Here is a 23,751-nt window from a genome sequence, read left to right on the forward strand (position 1 = left end):
GCGTTCGAGGATACTGGAAATGTAATAATTCACTCCTAAATGATCCAGTCTTTAACAAGAGCTTAAAGAACTTGATCATAAACTCGTTTAATTTAAATGATTTAGAACCAAAACATGGAAGTAGCTGGGAAATATTTAAATTCAAAGTAAGATCTATCGCCATTACACGCAGTAAGGAATTAAAGTGGCAAAAATGTTTGAAAGAATATGAGTATATGAATAAATTGAATGTTTTTTTAGAAAAGCATACCGCTTCAGAAAAGGAAGAAACAGATCTGAATACATCTCGAATAGAACTAGATCAAATGTAAATTTATTTAGCTAAAACGGCCTTTATTAGATCAAGAAAAATGTAACTTTAAGAGAAAATCTCTTTCTGCCTTAAATATTGACAATACCTTGTGTAAAAACCCTAAGTGTAAGGTTCTGTATTTATTTTCTAAGTCAACCTTGTGTTCTGTTTCTTTGTGTTCTTGAAGGTAGCCCTGTCTTTCATTTTTGTTCATTGATTTCACCTGTGTTAGTTACTCACCTGGTCTCATCAGCTCCTTATTTAGTTCAGTTCATTCTGTGTGTGCCTTTGTGAGATATTGTTCGTTTTGACTTCACTGAGTCTGTTCCTAGCTCGTTTGTGAGAACCAGTTATAGCCTTCAGTCCTACTTTTGATTCATCTGCCTGTTTGCCTACCTGTGTATGACCATTGCCTGCCTGTGACCACGATTCCTGCCTTCTGCGAAGGCGAAATAAACATCTGCCGCGCTCTGCGCGTGAATCTACACCCTTCTCTCCATGAGTATTCATTACACTAAGCTCATCTCTAACATTGTGTATTCTTTCTAGAAACATCTGTATAAATCTAATTTTAATGGTATTGAATGTGAACATTTTATTAAACATGTCCGTGGTCATGTTCCAATTATTTCTGATGAGTTCAAGTCCATATGTGAAGAGGAGTTTTCTATAGTATAGATTAGAGATGCTCTTAAATCTATGAAGAAGGGCAAAGCACCTGGAACAGATGGTCTTTCTGTCGAATTATATTTACACTTTTGGGAACATTTAGAGGGACCAGTATTCAACATGTTCCAAGAATACCTAGCTAAGGGTGAGATGATAACTACCATGAAGTTCCCCTTTTCATAGATAATTGGAGACCTATTACATTATAAAATGCAGTTTATAAATTGATAACTTTAGCATATGCTAATAGACTTAAAATGGGCCTAAACCAGCGTATTATTGAAACCTAAACTGGTTTCATGAAAGGTCGCCACACCAGCTGTGACATTAGGTTCGTTTTATACTTGATTGATTCAGTTGACACCGAGGCTATTTTATTCCTCGACTTTTGTGAAGCATTTGATACAATTCAACACAAATTGCTAATACTTTCGTTGTGCACTTTTGGTTTCGGGACTAGTTTTGTTTCTGTCATCAATATGTTTTATAAGGATATTAATAGTTACGATTAATCGTAACACATCTCAAATATTTAATTCACCGCAGCGTACGCCAGGGTTGCCCTATTTCAGCTTTCTTATTCATTTTAGTTGTAGAATTACTATCTATTAGCATTTTAAACAACCCTGAATTAAAAGGTATTTCAATTTTTGGAAAATAAATAAAAATATCTCAATTAGCAGACCATACCGCTCTGTTTCTAAAAGACAAGGGTCAAATTGCTTTTCCACTTAATATTATCAAATCATTTCCTACTGCTTCTGGTCTGGAACTTAAGTAATTGCAAAATATTGTCCCTGCATAACTCAAATTACCAATCTAATTAGAATATTCCAGTGAAAGATGCACATGGCGAAAAACCATATTGTCTGTCAACATCTCAATTTCTTTCAGAGATTAAAGAAAACAAAATCCATCTTTAATAACTGGCTCCAACATGACCGCTGTATTATTGGAAGGGTTTTATTGTCCAAAGCAGAGGGTCTGTCACGTTTTGTCTACCCTGCTGTATCCCTATCTGTAGCTGATCAAACCAGCAAGGATATCAAGAAAACTTTATATGGAAAAATAAACAACACAACCTTAAGAAGTCTGTAATATCAAACCAAAGAGCTGATGGTGGGTTTTGAAGTACTAGATTTCATTGATATCAACAATATCTTCAAAGTAAACTGGATAAAAAGATGTATGCTTAGCTCTGAATCTATATGGTACTTAATTCCCTGTCATATTTTTATGAAATTGGGTGGTCTTTAATTTTTGTGGAAGTGCAACTATTCTCCAGCAAAATTACCCATCAAACTGTCCAAATTTCATAAACAAGCCCTTTTAGCCTGTCCACAACTTCTCCCCACACAAGACACTTCTGTGGAACAACAAAGATAATGTTGTTAAAAACAAGTATTTGTTCTTTCCTAAGTGGTTTGAAAGAAATATATCTGTGCTTGATTTATTTGATAGAGAAGGAAATATACTCTCTTACAGAAAGTTCTTACAAACATATAACTTCCCAATACATTATAAAGAATATAATGCTATATGCAAAGCAATACTTTCAGGATTTACTCAATTAATCCAATGTAATTTGTGTTTTGGAGAACTAGTCAAGATAGATACACAACTAATGTTCGAGGTTGCCCCCTGCTGGAAAAGAAATGTAATAATACAGTCATAAAATAACTTTTTAACTCCAAGAACAAGATCTCTCCTAGAGTGAAATTCTTCTTGAATGCATATATTACTGAAATTGAATGGGTGAATGCTTGGTTGCTCCCTCACAAATTTTGTATGTCAAAAAAGTAAAAGCAATCCACTTTAAAATCTTGCACAAAATATACCCTTGCAAAAACTTGTCTAAATTCATGGACTTAGAGGACTATGCCTTTTCTGAAGGGAAAACTATTATACACATTTTATATGTGTGACTCTGTGAAATTATTTTGGAGCGAGTTAAGTATTTAAATTTTTTATTTCATCAATAAGACCCATGTATTTACAATTAATTATGTAATATGTTAGTATTCAAATGAAAACAAAACTACTTAATAAGTCGTTAATTTCTTCATTTTCTCTGGTAAATTATAAACACAAAAACAAATATTTTAAATCTGTCCCCAAATGCAATATATTTTTACTTGAAATCCAATATTTAATAAATCTCTAGAATTAGTCAATAACAAAAAAAAACACTGTATTCTTACAGCTCTATCATAGGTTTGTTCAACTGTAACCCCCTGACCTTCTTACAGCTCTATCATAGGTTTGTTCAACTGTAACCCCTGACCTTCTTACAGCTCTATCATAGGTTTGTACAACTGTAACCCCCTGACCTTCTTACAGCTCTATCATAGGTTTGTTCAACTGTAACCCCCTGACCTTCTTACAGCTCTATCATAGGTTTGTTCAACTGTAACCCCTGACCTTCTTACAGCTCTATCATAGGTTTGTTCAACTGTAACCCCCTGACCTTCTTACAACTCTATCATAGGTTTGTTCAACTGTAACCCCCTGACCTTCTTACAGCTCTATCATAGGTTTGTACAACTGTAACCCCCTGACCTTCTTACAGCTCTATCATAGGTTTGTTCAACTGTAACCCCCTGACCTTCTTACAGCTCTATCATAGGTTTGTTCAACTGTAACCCCTGACCTTCTTACAACTCTATCATAGGTCTGTACAACTGTAACCCCCTGACCTTCTTACAGCTCTATCATAGGTTTGTACAACTGTAACCCCCTGACCTTCTTACAGCTCTATCATACGTTTGTACAACTGTAACCCCCTGACCTTCTTACAGCTCTATCATAGGTTTGTTCAACTGTAACCCCCTGACCTTACAGCTCTATCATAGGTTTGTACAACTGTAACCCTTGACCTTCTTACAGCTCTATCATAGGTTTGTACAACTGTAACCCCCTGACCTTCTTACAGCTCTATCATAGGTTTGTTCAACTGTAACCCCCTGACCTTCTTACAGCTCTAGCATAGGTTTGTTCAACTGTAACCCTTGACCTTCTTACAGCTCTATCATAGGTTTGTACAACTGTAACCCCCTGACCTTCTTACAGCTCTATCATAGGTTTGTACAACTGTAACCCCTGACCTTCTTACAGCTCTATCATAGGTTTGTTCAACTGTAACCCCCTGACTTTCTTACAGCTCTATCATAGGTTTGTACAACTGTAACCCCCTGACCTTCTTACAGCTCTATCATAGGTTTGTTCAACTGTAACCCCCTGACCTTCTTACAGCTCTATCATAGGTTTGTTCAACTGTAACCCCTGACCATCTTACAACTCTATCATAGGTTTGTACAACTGTAACCCCCTGACCTTCTTACAGCTCTATCATAGGTTTGTACAACTGTAACCCCCTGACCTTCTTACAGCTCTATCATACGTTTGTACAACTGTAACCCCCTGACCTTCTTACAGCTCTATCATAGGTTTGTTCAACTGTAACCCCCTGACCTTACAGCTCTATCATAGGTTTGTACAACTGTAACCCTTGACCTTCTTACAGCTCTATCATAGGTTTGTACAACTGTAACCCCCTGACCTTCTTACAGCTCTATCATAGGTTTGTACAACTGTAACCCCCTGACCTTCTTACAGCTCTATCATAGGTTTGTACAACTGTAACCCCCTGACCTTCTTACAGCTCTATCATAGGTTTGTTCAACTGTAACCCCCTGACCTTCTTACAGCTCTAGCATAGGTTTGTTCAACTGTAACCCTTGACCTTCTTACAGCTCTATCATAGGTTTGTACAACTGTAACCCCCTGACCTTCTTACAGCTCTATCATAGGTTTGTACAACTGTAACCCCTGACCTTCTTACAGCTCTATCATAGGTTTGTTCAACTGTAACCCCCTGACTTTCTTACAGCTCTATCATAGGTTTGTACAACTGTAACCCCCTGACCTTCTTACAGCTCTATCATAGGTTTGTACAACTGTAACCCCTGACCTTCTTACAGCTCTATCATAGGTTTGTACAACTGTAACCCCCTGACCTTCTTACAGCTCTATCATAGGTTTGTACAACTGTAACCCCCTGACCTTCTTACAGCTCTATCATAGGTTTGTACAACTGTAACCCCCTGACCTTCTTACAGCTCTATCATAGGTTTGTTCAACTGTAACCCTTGACCTTCTTACAGCTCTATCATAGGTTTGTACAACTGTAACCCCCTGACCTTCTTACAGCTCTATCATAGGTTTGTACAACTGTAACCCCTGACCTTCTTACAGCTCTATCATAGGTTTGTACAACTGTAACCCCCTGACTTTCTTACAGCTCTATCATAGGTTTGTACAACTGTAACCCTTGACCTTCTTACAGCTCTATCATAGGTTTGTACAACTGTAACCCCCTGACTTTCTTACAGCTCTATCATAGGTTTGTACAACTGTAACCCTTGACCTTCTTACAGCTCTATCATAGGTTTGTACAACTGTAACCCCCTGACCTTCTTACAGCTCTATCATAGGTTTGTACAACTGTAACCCTTGATCTTCTTACAGCTCTATCATAGGTTTGTTCAACTGTAACCCCCTGACTTTCTTACAACTCTATCATAGGTTTGTACAACTGTAACCCCTGACCTTCTTACAGCTCTATCATAGGTTTGTTCAACTGTAACCCCCTGACTTTCTTACAACTCTATCATAGGTTTGTACAACTGTAACCCCTGACCTTATTTTATTTAAGGTACATTAACTTTTGAAAGTCAATTGTTGTGATAAATTTTTTTTACTTTTAATGTTATTTTATGTTTCTTCCGAGAAAATATACGTGTAGTGATGGCCTATGTTTTTTTGTTGTTATTGTATTGTCATTAGAAATGTTATAATAAGATTTTTTTTAAATACCAAAAAAGTATATATTTCTTTACAAAAAAACAGGGAGCGTTCGCAATTGTATGCAGTTGGTGAAGTCTTCTTCTTCTTCTTCTTCGGTGGGGTTTATAGGTGGTTGGCATCCAACGTTATGGTGCATTACCGTCGTTTACTGTACTGGAGTGTGGGCCAGATACAGGAAGAAACTAAATCCTACCTGCCAGCTCCGATGCTCTTGAAAAAAAGAATAAAATATTTGAGACTATATCTAATGACGTTCTACTCAATATACTCTTTAAACTAATTTCTTGTATCCCCTTCTCCCTCATACTAGATCTCAGCCTCTTTCCCTCTGATACTACCCACACTGTGGCAATACATGCTCCACTGTACCTGTTTCCTGGCAATAATCACACTTTCCTGTTGGATGCTTTCCTATCACATTAAAGGACTTTTGAACCTACTGTGTCCCAGCCTCTCTTCGGTCGGTGAAGTCGATATTGTTGTAATAAATTAAATCCTTGTTTATATTGTTGTAAATTCATTAACTAATTAATATGAATCATCTACTGTGTACTCGCTTCGTGAGATTATTGCAAAATTGCTACATTTCTTAAAGATTAGAATGAAGTTACAATAACTTTCTAGATTAGAATTCAAAATGTAAAATGTATTTTCAGCAAATAAATTAACAAATGTAATCAAAAACAACATATTAAAACGCTTAGATTTTTCAGGCTACACCAAATCAAATCAAATTGTATTTGTCACATGCGCCGAATACAACAGGTTACAGTGAAATGCTTACTTACAAGCCCTTAACCAACAATGCAGTTTTAAGAATTTTTTAAAAATAAATAAATAAAAGTAACAAATAATTAAAGAGCAGCAGCAAAATAACAATAGCGAAGGTATATACAGGGGCTACCGGTAGAGAGTCAATGTGCGGGGGCACCGGTTAGTCGAGGTAATTGAGGTAATATGTACATATAGGTAGAGTTATTAAAGTGACTATGCATAGATAATAACAGAGAGTAGCAGCAGTGTAAAAGAGAGGGGAGGGGGGGCAATGAAAATAGTCTGGGTAGGCATTTGATTACAGTGGTTCTTTTTGTAAAAGTTGCGACATACTGCAGCACACCTTGCGGGCTGCCGCAGAATTCTATGGCAAGTTATTTAACTGTCAGCCATTGTTGCCATTAATGCTAGTTAGTGCTAGTTTGACCACCAGAGGGCATCTTTGAGAAGCATTTGACAGTCTTCAAAATTGGCTGTACTAGAGAATTTAAAACCTTTTTTGTAAGAACATACTATATGGGATTGATTTTAAGAAATTTAGCTTAATTTGATTAATATTATGGTGTTTCTATTCCAAGAAAAACAAAACCCTCAGGGTTTCCGTTAGGACAATATGGCGCTGTACAACGTGACCGGTCGGGAGTAGGCTACAGTACTAAGACCATAACATTTCAACACCCTAATTGTAGTCTAACCAATACCCAAACGGAGATTCAGTGATCATAAAAATGTCATTGATTTATCAAGACCAGTCCTCATGCTTGTCTCAGAGCAGCGCGAAATGGTGCTGAAATAGTTGACCACACGCAGGTAGGCTATTGCTTCAAATCCTATTGCTTCTAACTTCAATATGCTTTAAATGCCACAATGTCACAAATAATTGAACACACACAATTCTTAAAACTCTAATGCTTTACTATTTAATAATTTCTCCCCTCCGAATTCATATTCATTATATAAACACTGAACCCACTAAGCAACGGGACTGGAATTGATCAAACTTGCAGTTTAATACATGTACAAAATTATCCTCTTTCCCTAAAAGCATAATGGTCATGACTTTTTTTTTTTTACATGAAAGGGGGTGTTTAACTTGGCCCCGCAGACAATCGATCTGAGCTAGACTTAAGTTTCCTTGAACCCTAAAGAACATTATGTAGCAAACACACTTTTTTCTGAAATCAACTGTCCAGACATCAAGCCATGAAGGGGATACAGCACTGAGACCCTATAGCTTGGAATCACTCAATCTTTTCAATAAATTATTTTATTTCCTCATTAGCCATGTACATTTGGCATAGGTTTTCCCAAGCTCGGCCCAAGTTTTAGTTTTTGCCCTAGCACTACACAGCTGATTCAAATAATCAAAGCTTGATGATGACTTGGATATTTGAAATCCGCTGTGTAGTCCTAGGGCAAAAACCAAAACATGCACTCAGGGCTGGGCCCCAGGACCGAGTTTGGGAAACCCTGATTTCGCAGACGATCTTATTCAGAGCAACTTACAGGAGCAATTAGGGTTAAGTGCCTTGCTCAAGGGCACATGAGATTTCTTCACCTGTCAGCTCAGGGATTCTAACCAGCAACCTTTCAGTTACTGGCCCAACGATCTAGGCTACCTACTGCCCAATGTAAAACAAATGACAGCCAGGTAAATACTTGTACACAAACACACCTTTTTCAAAATTCATCCCATGGTTCTCGTGAGGGCAATCTCTCGTGAAGGCTGATGGGACCTGGACGAAGAAGGACAACCCAGAACACAGTTTGAATGCTTTATTGGAGGGGTGGGTGACTGTAAAAAAGGAGCAAGCACCTGTAGTAAGCGCCTTAATACAAGTTATAAAAGATGGGCAATAGCTGAATATCTGAGGATTCCTGTTAATCAAAGGAAGTCTGAAATGGCACCCTATTTCCTATAGAGTGCACTACTTCTGACCAGAGACCATAGAGCTGTGGTTGAAAGTAGTGCACAATATAGGGATTAGGGTGCCAATTCAGACACAAACAGGATCTGTATCTATTACTGTAGTAGATCAGGTTTAGAGAGGGAAAAGCACCTGGTTCACTGAGACCAACATTAGGACCTTTTCAGTTTAGGTAAAATAACTCATCCACTGATCATTACTTAAAAATCAAATAAAAATCACACATTTTCAACATGGGCTCAAGTCAGTGCACATAAACATCGGCATTATGTAACATAAGTTAGACAAAAATAAAAGGAATTATACAAATGCCTTTCCCTGGAAATTAGACAGAAATCTCTTTAAATACTGGGTGCAACTGTCTAAGGCAACTTTAAATTCGATAGAAAAGGGATCATCTAGAAGTAATGGTGTACAAAGCAGGAATGAAGCTATACAATGTCACATTACGCATTTTCCTTTCACACTGTACAGAGTCCACTTCCTTCAGCTCTGGCCAGGCCGGCCAAAATACAAGGCAGTGTAACTTTCTATCCTACATTTTACTGTGTCTCCCAGACACATTGTATATACACATTCAGGACATACAAGACAAACATAAATATGAGCAGGACTTTCTTTCCGTCCCCCAAGGCCCAGTTTAGGCATCCAGACATACTGGACACGATTTTTCTATTGGCTATTCAATGAAATGTTGATCTCATTTTAAAATGCATGAGGATCATTTTTTTTGCTGGGGGACATGTATTAATCTTTCCGAGTAGTTAATTAAATATTTGAAAGAAAAATATTAAAAATGTACGCTGTTATGCAGTTAGCTACATAAACAGTCAATATGTATTCATTGAACAGAACATATTGAGTAAAGGTTTAGTGCTGGTGTTCTTCCTTGACTGTTAAAGGAATTGAACACCAGAAACCTTAGATAAATAATAGTAGATAGCTTGTCAATTTGTATGTCATACGAATCGGAAATGTTTTATCACACATATTTGCCTCAAACGGATCTTAATGTAGATCATAATAAACAAGTTATGACAGGCCCGAGAAAGCATTTTAATGTCGATTATTTGCATCTTATGGCATGATTGTCACGCCAGACCAATATCTGGAACATATTTAGTTAATATCATAATGATATACACATAGCAATGCACTACATTTAAACTCATTAGGATGGAGTGTGTACTCAAAATAAATGTGTAACTCTTCACTCAAACAAAAAAATGCCAAAACCTAATTTACATTTTCATATTTGATATAAAAAAACTCCCGAAAAGGGTATTATGTCTGAACATCATAAATATCTATATTTGCCCATGTATGTGCGAATGTATGTTTGTACGCACATACACAAAATCTTTTGCCAACTTGGGTTTTCATAGTCTGGAACTGTGTAAGGTTTCAAAGTGGTCACCAAGGCCTCACAGGTATGTAGGTTCATTCCAACCAAATAATTTATTTGTTGAAAAATCTATAATAGTACTTTGATATTGAACAAGAATAGAATTACAAATACCGTTCAAACCATGTAAAAGGATATGCATGTAGTGCAATTTACTGAAAAGGATTTGTTTGACTGAAAAAAGTACCTTGGATACCCGTGGGGCTTGAGGATCAACTTAGAAAAAAAACTTATTCTGGAGCTTCAACAACAATAATATTTGTTATTATTAACATTGAAAAGAATAAAACATGAAAAAACAAGAAGGGGCAAGAGTGGCTGGGGTCTCCTTTGGGCTCGGGTACTTTGGTAGACTAAATCTATCCGTTTTTCTCTCATTCCTCCCTCAGGCCTTGTGACTGGATATGGTGCTCAAAGCATGAGGTCATCAGAACACAGCAACCACGCTTGCCTATCTTTCTGGGAGACCGCCTTTCGCTGTTCTACACATTCTGCCTATGTAGGTAAGCCTGCTGTCCGTAATTATATATATATATATATATTTTATCATTAATAAATTGACTGGAACAGTTGAGTCCGTGGGGGGAGGATTGGTATGTACACCAGGCTACGAAGCCTCTGAGGGGGGAGTAAGGAGAAGAGGGCGTATGGGGCGTTTTTGGGGTTCACCCATCATGAGACTACCCTCTTGGCATCCTCTCCTGCGGCCCTCTATGGGGTTTAGTTCATCAGGGCATGTCTGTGTATACAGTCGGTATACAGCACAGCTCACAAGTTCTTGGTGTTTATGTGTGTTTTGTAATGCTTCGTGAGATGGTCGCTCCTCATGAACCGTTTCTGACACTGGTTGCACTCGAAGCGCTTGTCTCCTGCAAGGAAAAGACAGAATAAATGAGTGGTTTAATTTTCCTGCATAACAAAACTATGAAAGAGCAATACCATCCTTCTCTGCTGCAAGGGAATCTCTGCAACAAATCTGAGTGCCTGCTTGAGTCCTGAAAACTTAAGCAAAACTTAACATACTGTATGTTACTGTACTGCTTGAGTCCTGACATGTGGTGAACACAATGGTGTATCAGAATGATTTGGCGTATGGAGTATTGTCGACTGACTTGTGCTAACTTTGCTGTGTACGTACCTCCTCTGTGTGTGTCCTGGGGTGTGTTCAGTAGGTGGAAAACATTTTGAAAACAGGGGCGGTACTATCTGAACTTGTCTAATAAGAACACAGGATTGTCATTATCCATTGCAAAAACGTTTTGCTACGGTGCTCTTTACTGAACATGACCCAGTGTGTGTTGCAGACTGACCTACACTCATCCTACAGTGTGTATCAGCGTGTCTCCTGCGGTGGACAGACCTGTGTGTGTCCTGGCGTGCCTCTGCAGCTCGTCGCTGCGCGTGAAGCGTTTGCCGCAGAAGACCCAGTTGCAGACGAAGGGCCGCTCGCCGGTGTGCAGGCGCACGTGGGCCCGGAGGAGTGACGTTTTCCGGAACGTCTTCTCGCAGCCCGGGATGTGACAGATGTGCTTCCTCTTCCCTACCTCGCCGGGCCTGCACAACACAGAAAACACAAACTTAACTACACTATATATACACAAAAGTATGTGGTCACCCCTTCAAATTAGTGGATTTGGCTATTTCAGCCACACCTGTTATTGACAGATGTATAAAATCAAGCACACCGCCACGCAATCTCCATAGACAAACATTGGCAGTAGAATGGCCTTACTGAAGAGCTCAGTGACTTTCAACGTACCACTGTCATAGGATGCCACCTTTCCAACAAGTCAGTTCGTCAAATTTCTGCCCTGCTAGAGCTTCCCCGGTCAACTGTAAGTGCTGTTATTGTGAAGTGGAAACGTCTAGGAGCAACAACGGCTCAGACGGGTAGTGGTAGGCCTCACAAGCTCACAGAATCACCAAGTTCTGAAGTGCTTAAAAATCGTCTGTCCTCGTTTGCAACACTCACTACCGAGTTCCTCTGGAAGCAACGTCAGCACAAGAACTGTTCGTCGAGAGCTTTGTGAAATGGGTTTCCATGGCCGAGCAGCCGCACACAAGTCTAAGATCACCATGCGCAATGCCAAGCATTGACAGGAGTGGTGTAAAGCTCACCGCCATTGGACACTGGAAGTGCGTTCTCTGGAGTGATGAATCATGCTTCACCATCTGGCAGTCCAACGGACGAATCTGGGTTTGGCGGAAGCCAGGAGAACGCTACCTAACCCAATGCATAGTTCCAACTGTAAAGTTTGGTGGAGGAGGAATAATGGTCTGGGACTGTTTTTCATGGTTCAGGCTAGGCCCCTTAGTTCCAGTGAAGGGAAATCTTAACACTAGAGCATACAATGACATTCTAGACGATTCTGTGCTTCCAACTGTGGCAAAAGTTTGGGAAAGGCCCTTTCCTGTTTCAGCATGACAATGTCCCCATGCACAAAGCGAGGTCCATATAGAAATGGATTGTCGAGATCGGTGTGGAAGAACGTGAGCCCTGATCTCAATCCCATCAAACACCCTTGGGATAAATAGTTACTCCGAATGAGAGCCAGGGCTAATCGCCCAACATCAGAGCCCGACCTAACTAATGCTCGTGGCTGAATGGAAGCAAGTCCCCGCAGCAATGTTCAAACATCTTGTGGAAAGCCTTCTGAGAAGAGTAGAGGCTGTTATATCAGAAAAGGGGGGGGACCAACTCCATATTAATGCCCATGATTTTGGAATGAGATGTTTGACGAACAGGTGTCCACATACTTTTGGTCATGTAGTGTATTTGCTATATTTCTGCTTGGTGCACAGATATTAATAGCAGGAGGATGGAAAGTAGTTGCTTGCAATCGTGGTTGTTTCCCTGCCCCAATCTCACAAAAGGGTACACTTTTGCTATACAGGTATCAGTTTGTATCAACCAAGACTTCCCATTTTGGTTAAAAAAAATATGGTTTTATACTGTATATAATGCTTTTTCCCACCAGGTGCTCAGGCCTGTCTCTAGTTTGCTAGTAAGAGCCACTTGCCTCTTCTCGGAGTCCTTACAGTTGGGGCAGGTGCAGGCCATGCGGCGTTTCTTCTCCCCGGGCTGGCCCTGCAACTCCAGAGCCAGAGTCTGCTCCATCTGCATCTGGTGGCCCTGGGAGGTCACGCCGCCCAGCTGGAGGGTCCCGCCCTGCACCGTCTGCACTGTCAGGTGCTGCTGCCCTGAAAGAACAGTAGAGACATTTTAACATCTTGCACATGTATAATAAACATACATTGTACATATATAAAGCTACTTTACACAGACATCCACACCCCAATACACACACACATACTGACACATGACCACTGACACACAAATGCAGGCCTCCATTGGCTTGCTAAAAGTCCATTGGAATGAAAACCGTTTTTAAAGGAAGACAGTATGGAAATAGAGTGGATATGGTCAAGCACTTTTTATATTTGTCCCGAACATACAGCGCACACACACACACACACACACACACACACACACACACACACACACACACACACACACACACACACACACACACACACACACACACACACACACACACACACACACACACACCTCCTGCGTTGGTGATGGTGACGGGCACTCCTTGCACCTGGACCCCGTTGATGTTTATAGTCTGCACGGCCTGGCCCGCTGAGGAGAGCTGGGCCGCGTTCAACGCTATCATCCCCCCCGCCGGAGCTATTTTTGGTAGGGTCCTCTCCTTCCTGCCCCCCGCCAGTGTTCTCTTGGTGGCCCCCACGGACGACAGGGTGGTGGTGACCATGCCGGAGGGCGTGGAAACTGTGGTTTCCTGGAGCTGCACAGTCTGCCATTCGCCTGATGCCGTTTTGATCAGCAGCTGAGAGGAGCACAGGGGTGTCAGACTAACATGGAACAAGTCTGTCAGATTAGGACACATTTCTGTATTAAAGGCCCACTTCCACTTCTATGGTTTCATTACATTTCAGCTGTTTGGAAAGCGCATGTGCAATCAATCAAGACTCAATCATGGACACTCTTACTTACAGTTGTGGCTGCTTCACGTGATGTATTGTTGTCTCTAACTTCTTGCCCTTTGTGCTGTTGTCTGTGCCCAATAATGTTTGTACCATGTTTTGTGCTGCTACCATGTTGTGATGCTACCATGTTGTTGTCATGTGATGTTGCTACCATGCTGTGTTGTTGTCTTAGGTCTTTCTTTATGTAGTGTTGTCTCATGTCGTGATGTGTGTTTTGTCCTATACTTTTATTTTTAATCCCAGCCCCAGTCCCCGCAGGCCTTTTGGTAGGCCGTCATTGTAAATAAGAATTTGTTCTTAACTGACTTGCCTATTTAAAAAGGTTACATACACAAAAAATAAAAAAAATAAACATGTGGGTAGCCTGGAGTGAGTGTAGAGAGGTGGTGTGCATGCAGCACCTGCAGGTGTTTTGTGTGTGTGAGTGTGTGTGTGGCCTGTGTGCATGACTACATTGGCAACTTCAGACTGACCTATCGACAAATCACCTCGCATCCTAACTAACTACTCTGAGTAACTCCTATATCTGTCAGTTTGCTGAGAGAGCTACATTGATGATCTCTAACAACTTGTGTGTGTACCTGAGTGGGCTCTGGCTGCAGGCTGGGTGCAGGCTGTCTCTGGGGGACCTGAGGCAGGGTGGCGGAGGCGGCCTGCACCACCTTCAGGGCCTGCTGGGGGATCTGGACCACCTGCTGCTCCTGTTTCTGCTGCACCAACTGCACCAGCTGCTGCTGGCCCGACCCGGTGTTCTGCACGATCAGGAGCTGGTTACCCGCCTGGGGAGAACACCGAGAGAGCAGCAATGAGACACAGACCTAAATCTGTCCAACACTTACTCATACAGGGACCCCAATACTGGAGGTTGAAGGGGTGATAGAGTAGGATAACCCTCATGTAAAGCATAGCACTTTGAGTTTGAGAAATACAGATGAAATCATTACTCATTTACACTCACTCACAAGCATTGTAGACACATTCAGTAATTAGTACCCATTTGTAGCCCAATCAAGCAAGTGAACTAGTCGACAAGTCATGGTTGACCCCACACCAAATGCAGCAGAACAACAAACATACCTGAATAATATTCTCCCCGGCTTCTAACAATATCGTCTCCATCTGCTCGGGGGGCGGAGAGGTGGTCTGTGGTGGAGGGGCTGTTGCCACCAGCTTCTTCCTTCCTCGTCTGCCCTTCGTTGGAGGGGGAGGAGCTGCCGCTGGCTCCTCTCCGGTGGCTACGTTGAGGGGCAGCATGAGCCCGCTGGGCAGCCGCACCACGTTGGCTGCATTGGGTTTCCGTCCCCTGGGGGACGGCTTGATGGCCACCGTCTTCTGCGGGGTGATGGGCGCGGTAGCGGGCTGCGGCTGGGGAACCGTCATGGGCGTGGTGATGATGGCCTGGTTGGTACCCGGGATGAGCTGGATCTGTCCGCCCTGCTGCATCATCTGGATGGTCTGTGTGCCTCCCAGCTGCGGCATCACCTGGTACTGGATGTTGGATGTTTGATTCGAGCGACCAGGGCTCTGCTGGATGGTGAGGACGATGGGGGTGCCGGGGCTGTTGGAGCCCAGGCCCGCTGGCAGCTGGATCACATTTCCTTTAGCGGACAGGAAGCCCAGGTTTTTGGGAGGGGCGGGGGCGATGGGGGCGGGCTTGATGGGGAGGAGACGGCGAGGTTGGGGTTGGGCAGGAGGGGCGCTGACAGGGACCTGAGCGGCAGGGGGACCAATCTTACTGCAGGTGGCGGCCAGGAGGGCGAGTGGGGAGGGCTGGGAGTCCTGTACAGGATAAGAGAGAGCGAGAGAGAGAGAGAGAGACAAATGGTTAGGGGTGGAACAAGTCGGACACAAAGGATTTACTGCTGATACCAGACCCGGGCGAAATCCCCGTCATTCGCATGAAGAAGCGACGCCGTTACAGGGGACACAGGTCCGGGTGCCTTGTGAGAATTCGTCGGTGAGTGGGTAACCCGCCTCTACCATCCGTCCTATTGGCCAACGTCCAGTCATTGAAGAATAAACTGGATGAGCTCTGTTCAAGACTATCCTACCAACGGGACATTAAAAACTGTAATATCGTATGTTTCACGAGTCGTGGCAGATCGACGACATGGATAATATCCAGCTGGCTGGGTTTTCTGTGCATCGGCAAGACTTAACAGCTGCTACCGGTAAGACAAGGGGTGGCGGTCTATGTCTATTTGTCAATAACAGCTGGTGCGCGAAATCTAATATTAAGGAAGTCTTGAGGTTTTGCTCGCCTGAGGGTAGAGTATCTCATGATAAGCTGTAGACCACGCTATTTACCAAGAGAGTTTTCATCTATATTTTTCATAGATGTCTATTTACCACAACAAACCGATGCTGGCACTAAGACCGCACTCAACGAGCTGTATAAGGCCATAAGCAAACAAGAAAATGCTCATCGAGGGGCGGTACTCCTAGTGGCCGGGGACTTTAATGCAAGGAAACAAATCCTTTTTACCTCATTTCTACCAGCATGTTACATGTGCAACCAGAGGGAAGAAAAAATCTAGACCACCTTGACTCCACACACAGAGATGCGTACGAAGTCCTCCTTCGCCCTTCATTTGGCAAATCTGACCATAATTCTATCCTCCTGATTCCTGCTTACAAGCAAAAACTAAAGCAGGAAGTACCAGCGACTCGTCCAATACGGACGACTGTGATTATGCTTTCGATAGCCAATGTGAGTAAGTCCTTTAAACAGGTCAACATTCACAAGGCTGCAGGGCCAGACGGATTACCAGGACGTGTACTACAAGCATGCGCTGCGCTGACCAACTGGCAATTGTATTCACTGACATTTTCAACCTCTCCCTGAACGAGTCTGTAATACCTACATGTTTCAAGCAGACCACCATAGTCCGTGCCCAAGAACACCAAGGTAACCTGCCTAAATGACTACCAACCCGTAGCATTCACGTATGTAGCCATGAAGGGCTTTGAAAGGCTGGTCATGGCTCACATCAACACCATCATCCCAGAAACCCTAGACCCACTCCAATTTGCATACCACCCCAACAGATCCACAGACGACGCAATCTATATTGCACTCCATACTGCCCTTTACCACCTGGACAAAAGGAACACCTACGTGAGAATGCTGTTCATTGATTACAGGTCAGCGTTCAACACCATAGTGCCCTCAAAGCTCATCACTAAGCTAAAGACCCAGGGACCAAACACCTCCCTCTGCAACTGAATCCTGGACTTCCTGACGGGCCGCCCCCAGTTGGCAAGGATAGGCAACAGCACATCTGCCACGCTGATCCTCAACACGGGGGCCCCTCGGGGGTGCGTGCTTAGTCCCCTCCTGTACTCCCTGTTTACCCACGACTGCGTGGCCAAGCATGACTCCAACATCACCATTTGCCAATGACACAATAGTGGTAGGCCTGATCACTGACAACAATGAGACAGCCTATAGGGAGGAGGTCAAAGACCTGGCAGTGTGGTTCCAGGACAACAATCTCTCAAGGTGATCAAGGTGATCAAGACAAAGGAGATGATCGTGGACTACAGGAAAAGGAGGGCCGAGCACCCCCCCATTCTCATCAACAGGGCTGTAGTGGAGCAGGTTGAGAGCTTCAAGTTGCTTGGTGTCCACATCAACAACAAACTAACATGGTCCAATCACACCAAGACAGTCGTGAAGAGGGCACGACAAAACATATTCCCCCTCAAGAGACTGAAAAGATTTGGCATGGGTCCTCAGATCCTCAAAAGGTTCTACAGCTGCAACATCGAGAGCATCCTGATTGGTTGCATCATTGCCTGGTATGGCAACTGCTCGGCCTCCGACCGCAAGGCACTACAGCGTGTAGTGCGAACGGCCCATTGCATCACTGGGGCCAAGCTTCCTGCCATCCAGGACCTCTATACCAGGCGGTGTCAGAGGAAGGCCCTAAAAATTGTCAAAGACTCCAGCCACCCTAGTCATAGACTGTTCTCTCTGCTATCGCACAGCAAGCAGTCTAGGTCCAAGAGGCTTCTAAACAGCTTCTACCCCCAAGCCATAAGACTCCTGACCATCTAGTCAAATGGCTACCCAGACTATTTGGAGTGCACCCCCCACCCACCCTTTACACCACTGCTACTCTCTGTTGTCATCTATGCATAGTCACTTAAATAACTCTACCTACATGTACATACTACCTCAACTATCCGGTTCCCCCACACATCGACTCTGTATTGGTACCCCCCTGTATATCGTCTCACTATTGTTATTTTACTACTGCTCTTTAATTACAATTTGATTTGAAACACAAGAGACCAGCAAAATTCCTAAAAGGTTGTGGTGGCAGTAGAAGGAACAGCGACAACAGGAAAAACCTTGGTACTTTAACACTAATATATGGTAAAGAATGCAAGCGACTTCAATGGCTAATTTCTCTGAACATAGGAAAAAAAACATCACCCGATTCTCACACACAAACACACACTTCCCACTCCTCTTTCTACTCAACTAGTCTAAAAGCCAGTTTTATTGCTTCTTTAATCACTACAGTTTTCAGCTGTGCTAACATAATTGCAAAAGGGGTTTCTAATGATCAATTAGACTTTTAAAATGATAAACTTGGATTAGCTAACACAACGTGCCATTGGAACACAGGAGTGATGGTTGCTGATAATGGGACTCTGTATGCCTATGCGGATATTCCATAAAAATAAAAATCTGCCGTTTCCAGCTACAATACAGTTGTGGCCAAAAGTTGAGAATGACACAAATATAAATTTTCACAAAGTCTGCTGCCTCAGTTTGTATGGTGGCAATTTGCATATACTCCAGAATGTTATGAAGAGTGATCAGATGAATTGCAAAGTTCCTCTTTGCCATGCAAATGAGCTGAATCCCCAAAAAACATTTCCACTGCATTTCAGCCCTACCACAAAAGGACCAGCTGACATCATGTTAGTGATTCTCTCGTTAACTTCTTATGAATGGGGGGCAGTATTGAGTAGCTTGGATGAATAAGGTGCCCAGAGTAAACTGCCTGCTACTCAGGCCCAGAAGCTAATATATGCATATTATTAGTAGCTTTGGATAGAAAACACTCTGAAGTTTCTAAAACTGTTTGAATGATGTCTGTGAGTATAACAGAACTCATATGGCAGGCAAAAACCTGAGAAAAATCCAACCAGGAAGTGGGAAATCTGAGGTTTGTAGGTTTTCAAGTCTTTGCCTATCCAAGATACAGTGTAAATTTGGTCCGATTGCACTTCCTAAGGCTTCCACTAGATGTCAACAGTCTTTAGAACCTTGTTTCAGGCTTCTACTGTGAAGGGGGAGAAAATAAGAGCTGTTTGACTAAGAGGTCTGGCAGAAGGCCATGAGCTAAATCATGCGTGCGGCCGTGAGAGCGAGCTGCGTTCCTCTTCATTTCTAAAGACAAAGGAATTGTCCGGTTGAAACATTATTGAAGATTTATGATAAAAACATCCTAAAGATTGATTCTATACATCGTTTGACATGTTTCTACGAACTGTAATGGAACTTTTTGACTTTTCGTCTGGACTAAGGTGTGCCTGCGCCTCATGAATTTGGATTTGTGAACTAAACGCGTGAACAAAAAGGAGGTATTTGGACATAAATGGACTTTATCGAACAAAACAAACATTTATTGTGGAACTGGGATTCTTGGGAGTGCATTCCGATGAAGATCATCAAAGGTAAGTTAATATTTATAATGCTATTTCTGACTTCTGTTGACTCCACAACATGGCAGGTATCTGTATGGCTTGTTTTGGTGCCTGAGCGCTGTACTCAGATTATTGCATGGTGTGCTTTTTTGAAATCTGACACAGCGGTTGCATTAAGGGGAAGTATATCTTTAACACAGGTGTGAGTGTTGAGGAGGACAAGGCTGGAGATCACTCTGTCATGCTGATTGAGTTCGAATAACAGACTGGAAGCTTTAAAAGGAGGGTGGTGCATGGAATCATTGTTATTCCTCTGTCAACCATGGTTACCTGAAAGGAAACACGTGCCATCATCATTGCTTTGCACAAAAAGGGCTTCACAGGCAAGGATACTGCTGCCAGTAAGATTGCACCTAAATCAACCATTTATCGGATCATCAAGAACTTCAAGGAGAGCGGTTCAATTGTTGTGAAGAAGGCTTCAGGGCGCCCAAGAAAGTCCAGCAAGCGCCAGGACCGTCTCCTAAAGTTGATTCAGCTGCGGGATCGGGGCACCACCAGTACAGAGCTTGCTCAGGAATGGCAGCAGGCAGGTGTGAGTGCATCTGCACGCACAGTGAGGCAAAGACTTTTGGAGGATAGCCTGGTGTCAAGAAGGGCAGCAAAGAAGCCACTTCTCTCCAGGAAAAACATCAGGGACAGACTGATATTCTGCAAAAGGTACAGGGATTGGACTACTGAGGACTGGGGTAAAGTCATTTTCTCTGATGAATCCCCTTTCCGATTGTTTGAGGCATCCGGAAAAAAGCTTGTCCGGAGAAGACAAGGTGAGCCCTACCATCAGTCCTGTGTCATGCCAACAGTAAAGCATCCTGAGACCATTCATGTGTGGGGTTGCTTCTCAGCCAAGGGAGTGGGCTCACTCACAATTCTGCCTAAGAACACAGCCATGAATAAAGAATGGTACTAACACATCCTCCGAGAGCAACTTCTCCCAACCATCCAGGAACAGTTTAGTGACGAACAATGCCTTTTCCAGCATGATGGAGCACCTTGCCATAAGGCAAAAGTGATAACTAAGTGGCTCGGGGAACAATACATCCATATTTTGGGTCCAAGACCTTAATCCCATTGAGAACTTGTGGTCAATCCTCAAGAAGCGGGTGGACAAACAAAACCCCACAAATTCTGACCACCTCCAAGCATTGATTATGCAAGAATGGGCTGCCATCAGTCAGGATGTGGCCCAGAAGTTAATTGACAGCATGCCAGGGCGGATTGCAGAGGTCTTGAAAAAGAAGGGTCAACACTGCAAATATTGACTCTTTGCATCAACTTCATGTAATTGTCAATAAAAGCCTTTGACACTTATGAAATACTTGTAATTATACTTCAGTATTCCATAGTAACATCTGGCAAAAATATCTAAAGACACTGAAGCAGCAAACTTTGTGGAAATTAATATTTGTGTCATTCTCAAAACTTTTGCCCACAACTGTAGTCATTTTCAACATTAACAATGTCTACACTGTATTTCTGATCAATTTTATGTTATTTTAATGGGGGAAAAACAGATTTTCTTTCAAAAATAAGGACATTTCTAAGTGACCCCAAACTTTTGAACGGTAATATTATATATTAGAAACGTTGAAGAAACAATACTCCAAGCAGCAGCTCCATACTACTAGTTAGAGCTAGAGAACTGATACTGTATACTGGTTGTTGGGGTGGGCTTGGCGTGGGGGGGGTCCGTGGGTGGCTTTTGATAATTTTATTGGATTCCTCATGTCTTACTCCTTGTTAGGAATAATTATGGTCATAATTTGATGTTAGGTACTATAATTATTGAAGATATGAATCTTATCAATTAAAATGGCCAATTTGGGTGCCATCATTCGGCTTTACTTCTCAGATATCAAATTATATTGCAACAAAATGTTTCAGGAATGCTAATCTTATCCATTTCTAACTACAGAAACGATTTCTGAACAATCGGAGATGGTGGCTGTCAATGCTCTTTCTTGTGCTTTTTGAAGTGGAGTGACTCTTGTGCAGCAAAGCTTGGAGAAAAAGGTTTTTAAAAAAACAAATAGAGAGTTATCATGAATTTCACACAGCCCTAGGTGGAACACAGTTTACATACAGGAGGTTAAGCTACATCTCACCATTGGCAACCAATAAAATACATAAACTGCAAACTTCATGATTCACAATAGGATGGCATTGCTGGACTCAGTATTCAAGCTTTAGTCAAATAATGAACCCCTTGGTTACTTTTAAGACACCACTGCGTGATATTTACACATCCGAGAACTACCGAGGACAAGCAGGAAGTAGTCTAGCTGTGACTCACTTGAGAGGAAGTGGCAGAGGGCTGGAGATACTCGCTGGGACTGACAGCAACAGTGGTGGCCATACTGTCCTGTTGATCTGCAACATACATGGAAACACACATTGCATATACTGTAAATAGTCTAACACATTTCAAGTACCAAAAATAATGCAGGTCACTGTCAATACGTCTGCTGCAGAGATTCAGGAAATTATTAAATCCGAGGGAGCTGTTTTGCCCTAAACGCATGCAAAGGTATTCAAATAAGACACAGTACACAAAGGAAAATGGGCACTGCAACTCTAATTGATTAGTTGTGCCTGGCTAGCTACCACCCGTGAATGCCAGTCACATCAGACTTTGGTGTAAATTGTAACCTTTAATCCGTACTAAAAGGGTGGGTCTATGCCAATAAAAGATAGTCATACTCATGCATTGCCAACTACAACTCCTCGTCTACGAAGTACAGAATTAAAAGTCCCTAAAAAATACAGTATGCTAGCTAGCAAATGGGCACAGCAGAGGGCTACTACTTGTGTACAGTGAGTTGGTGACTACTGTATTTGGCTGAATTCTCACGCAATCTCACAAATAGCTCAAGCATGATAATGTATCGCGAGAGTATTAATACAAAAATTGGACTGTACAAATAATATCCACTGTGGATTATTGGGGTCAATTGCAATCGTGACCAATGTGACTGTCTCTTTAAAATCTGATATTTCATGCTTAAAATTTTTTGGGGAGCGCGGCCTGAAAATAGCGCCGCCATCAAACGTACACAGATAGCTTCTTGCAAGCGAAATGGTTTGCTGGCTAACTGGCAGTCAGAAATGAAACAATTAGCTAGCATTGCAAATACTTTCTCGTGCAGCTGACTTTTCAAAGTGAGTGGAACAGACAGCCCATTGCGATACGTGCATGTGGAATTTGTTTTAATGTGAAATATCGAAAATGATTAGCATCAATGTATAGCTAACGGTAGCTGAAATTACAAACAGGATTCAGCTTTACTGGCTAGTATGCTAAGCTAGATACGCGTAGCAAATCAAACTCTTTGATACTGAAAAAAAGGCAGCCCTTTTCCGGAAGTGCATAGCTGGCTTGCACAATGCTCCTACTCAACCTCAAACATAAGGAATTTCCAGCACAAACTGTTCGATGTGTTTTCTTTAACACAGACCAAATTGTTTTACGAAGTACAATGTAATATAAACACCAATGTTTTAATTCCTACCCACCGCTCATGACGAAACTCGCTCTCCGTGAGCCTTCAAGAGCAAGCCCCTGGAAGTTCCGCCCACGCTCATGGACCAATCCACGCGCTATTGTTGAATGAAGGATGCCCAGGCCAGCCAGTAGACACGAGCTCTCAATGTAATTGAAATTCTATTTAGCCAATGAAAAACCTGAAACCTCACACAACCGTCGATGGACGCTATTTTAACCAATGGAGTATATAGATTATGGTCAATGGGGTGGGTTTTAAGGGAAAAGGTGGAACAGGCAAAGGGCCTATTATAATGGTTTTACATTTAAATGACGTCTATAATGTCCAATAAGAGCTCTATGGGACAAATCGGTCAAACTCAGAATGACATCCATTTTGATCAATGAGCTTGTTTTAAGCCATTTGATTCAGGTAATACCTGCGACAAAGCACAGATACAATATGTTATTAGAATAGATAGGCTATACTCAGTCTGTCATAGTCAACATAAGGCTTACGGATGACGAGGTATGAAGGCAGTGCTGATAAGGGCACAGGGCAAGCTGTTACAAACTTGTTTCTGTCACTCAAACT

At 42.2% G+C, this 23,751-nt stretch overlaps 1 protein-coding gene across 2 annotated transcripts; it reads right to left on the reverse strand.

Moving 5' to 3' along the window:
• Positions 1 to 8,362: 8,362 nt before the first annotated feature.
• LOC139568592 (transcription factor Sp2-like) lies at positions 8,363 to 23,250 on the reverse strand. Of its 2 annotated transcripts, XM_071390520.1 has the most exons (8): positions 23,189 to 23,250; positions 21,969 to 22,045; positions 15,029 to 15,730; positions 14,533 to 14,730; positions 13,506 to 13,791; positions 12,955 to 13,135; positions 11,295 to 11,488; positions 8,363 to 10,803 (listed from the first exon to the last, which is right to left on the reverse strand). In XM_071390520.1, the coding sequence occupies exons 1-8, from the start codon at positions 23,193 to 23,195 to the stop codon at positions 10,703 to 10,705; spliced, it is 1,746 nt and encodes a 581-aa protein (XP_071246621.1). In that variant the 5' UTR covers positions 23,196 to 23,250; the 3' UTR covers positions 8,363 to 10,702. The 2 variants fall into 2 exon arrangements, with proteins under 2 accessions (XP_071246621.1, XP_071246620.1); XM_071390519.1 differs by lacking the exon at positions 23,189 to 23,250 and having other exon boundaries at positions 21,969 to 22,322.
• Between the last annotated feature and the right edge of the window lie 501 nt (positions 23,251 to 23,751).

This window comes from Salvelinus alpinus, chromosome 2 (genome assembly GCF_045679555.1).
Source record: "Salvelinus alpinus chromosome 2, SLU_Salpinus.1, whole genome shotgun sequence".
In the NCBI taxonomy this organism is placed as follows: Eukaryota; Metazoa; Chordata; class Actinopteri; order Salmoniformes; family Salmonidae; genus Salvelinus; species Salvelinus alpinus.